The sequence below is a fragment of the Nicotiana tabacum genome, chromosome 6 (assembly GCF_000715075.1).
Source record: "Nicotiana tabacum cultivar K326 chromosome 6, ASM71507v2, whole genome shotgun sequence".
Lineage (NCBI taxonomy): Eukaryota > Viridiplantae > Streptophyta > Magnoliopsida > Solanales > Solanaceae > Nicotiana > Nicotiana tabacum.
In genome coordinates, this window is record NC_134085.1 from 30881220 (window position 1) to 30884169 (window position 2950).

At 39.1% G+C, this 2950-nt stretch overlaps 1 protein-coding gene across 1 annotated transcript; it reads right to left on the bottom strand.

The window, feature by feature from the left end:
* Positions 1–2217: 2217 nt before the first annotated feature.
* On the bottom strand, positions 2218–2739 carry LOC142181752 (uncharacterized). The gene has a single exon (XM_075255260.1). The coding sequence runs from the start codon at positions 2737–2739 to the stop codon at positions 2218–2220; it is 522 nt and encodes a 173-aa protein (XP_075111361.1).
* Positions 2740–2950: the final 211 nt, after the last annotated feature.

Sequence of the window (2950 nt, forward strand, 5' to 3'; positions counted from 1 at the left end):
TTCAATCGTTTGTAGTCATTGCACATCCTCATGAAACCCTCTTTCTTATTCACAAATAGTATCAGCACACCCCAAGGTGACATATTTGGCCTGATGAAACCTTTATCCAACAATTCCTGCAATTGTTCCTCCAATTCCTTTAACTCTGTTGGAGCCATATGATATGGTAGAATAGATATAAGTTGAGTACCCGGTGCCAAATAAATTTCCTTATCGGATTGAATGCCTGGTAGGTCAGCAGGGAACATATCTGGAAACTCTTTCACTACAGGAAGTAAATCTACCAAGCACCCTTTCTCAACTATCTGTAGAGCCTTAAAAAAGAAACCACTTTTTTAGGAATGTGACCAAGGAACTTTCCCATTCCAACCTTGGCAATCCCGTCAAAACCTGCATCATGGTCTTAGCATGACAATCAAGAATATCATGGTATGAAGATAACCAATCCATTCCCAAAATCACATCAAAGTCCACCATATTAAGCAACAAAATATCAATCCTAGCCTCATATCCTCCAATAGTAACCACACAAGAACGATAGACATGATCCACCAAAATAGAATCCTCAACGGGTGTAGTCACATAAACAGAAGTATCTAGAGAATCATGAGACATATCCAAATATAATGCAAAGGAGGATGCGATATATGAATAAGTAGGACCCAGATTGAATAATAGTGAAGCATCTCTATAACAGACCGGACAAATACCTATAATAGCTGCATCTGATGAAATCACCTCAATCCTACTAGAGAAACCATAACAACGGGTTTGGCCTCCCTCTCTAGGATGACCTCTACCCGCTTGTCCCCCACCTTTAGTTAGACGTGCAGGTGGTGTAGCATCTGGAGTGCGAATAGGGATCATCATACTGACAAGACTTATTGCACTCAAACAAGGACAGCCATAAAACAACACAAATAAGGACTCTGCTCGGCTCAAAATATCCAGTCTCACCAATCTATTGGCCAATACCTGAACATCCATAGTTAAAGGCCTACCTACAGATAAAATGAATGCGAAACTCCCCATACTCTCTACATTCCTACTCAAGGCATCTGCAACCATATTCGCCTTCCTATGATGATAAAAAATGTGATATCATAATCCTTCAACAACTCCAACCTTCTCTGCTGCCTCAAATTCAAATCTTTCTATTTAAACGAATATTTAAGACTGAAGATATGTATACACCTCACAAGACATGCAATATAAGTAATGTCTCCAAATTTTGAGCACGTGCACAATAGTTGCTAACTCCAAGTCATGCACCAGATATTTCTTTTCATGAGGATTCAATAGGTGCAATGCATAGGTAATCACCCTACCGTCCCACATTAGCAGACACCCAAGACCAATATGTGAAGCATAATAAAAGACCCACATACAACCCTGATCCTGAGTGCAGTACCAAAACTAGAGCTATACTAAAAAAAAGTATTGAGGTTTTGAAAGCTCTCCTCACACTCGTCCGACCATCTGAACGGAGCATCCTTCTGGGTCAAATTCGTTAATAGAGATACAATAGACAAGAAACCCTCCACAAAATGACAATAGTAACCATCCACACATAGAAAACTCCTGATTTTTGTGGCAGTATAAGGTTTGGGCCAACTCTGCACTACCTCAGTCTTCTTCGGATCCACCTTGATCCCCTTACTAGACACCAAGTGGCCCAAGAGTGCTACTGAATCCTAATAGAACTCACATTTAGAGAATTTGGCATATAACTTCTTTTCCCTCAGAATCTGAAGCACAATCCTCAAATGATGCTCGTGTTTCTCCCTCCTACGGGAATAAACCAATATATCATCAATGAACATAATGATAAAATAATCTAAATAAGTCTTAAAAACACTACTCATCAAATGCATAAAAGTTGTTGGGGAATTAATCAAACCAAAAGACATCACTAAGAACTCATAATTCCCATAACGGGTGTTAAAAGCCACCTTAGGAATGTCTGATGCCTTGATCTTCATTTGATGATATCGTGATCTCAAGTCAATCTTTAAGAATACCCTAGAACCTTGAAGTTGTTCAAATAAGACATCAATGCGTGGTAGTGGATACATATCTATTATACCTTTTTAATTTCTTGTAGTCAATGCACATCCTCATGAAACCCTCTTTCTTCTTCAAAAATAGTACCAGCAGACCCCAATGTAACATATTCGACCTAATGAAACCTTAATCCAACAATTCCTACAATTACTTTTACTCTTCTAGAGCCATATAATATGGTAGAATAGATATAGGCTGAGTGGCCGGTGTCAAATCAATGTGTCTATCGGATGGAATGCCTGGCAGGTCTGCGGGAAATGCATCTGGAAACTTTCTCACTACAGGCACTGAATCAACTATAGGTGTATCAACACTGACATCTCTAAAAAAGTCTAAGTATGACAAAAACCCTTTCTCAACTATCCATTGAGCCTTCAGAAAAGAAACCACTTTACTAGGAATGTGACCCAAGGAACTTTCCAATTCCAAACTTGTCAATCCCGTCATAGCAAACATCACGATCATAGCGTGCCAATCAAGAATATCATGGTTCGAATATAACCAATCCATTCCCAAAATCATATCAAAGTCCACTATATAAAGCAACAAAATATCAACCCTAGCCTCATAGCCCCCAATAGTAACCACACAAGACCAATAGACCTGATCCACCATAATAGAATCCACAACGGGTATAGACACATAAATAGGAGTATCCAGAGAATCATGAGACATATCCAAATATGATGCAAAGGAGAATGACACATATGAATAAGTAGGACCCGGATCAAATAATACTGAAGCATCTCTATAACAGACCGAAAAAATACCTATGATAAATGCATTTGATGCAATCACCTATGTCCTACCAGAGAAAGCATAACAACGGGTCTACCTTCCTCTTTTAGGATGACCTAGACCCACTTGTGGCCCACTTTAGCTAGAT

Coding starts and splice junctions, on each gene's coding strand:
- LOC142181752 (XM_075255260.1), bottom strand. CDS start 2,739: ATGTCTCATGATTCTCTGGATACTCCTATTTATGTGTCTATACCCGTT.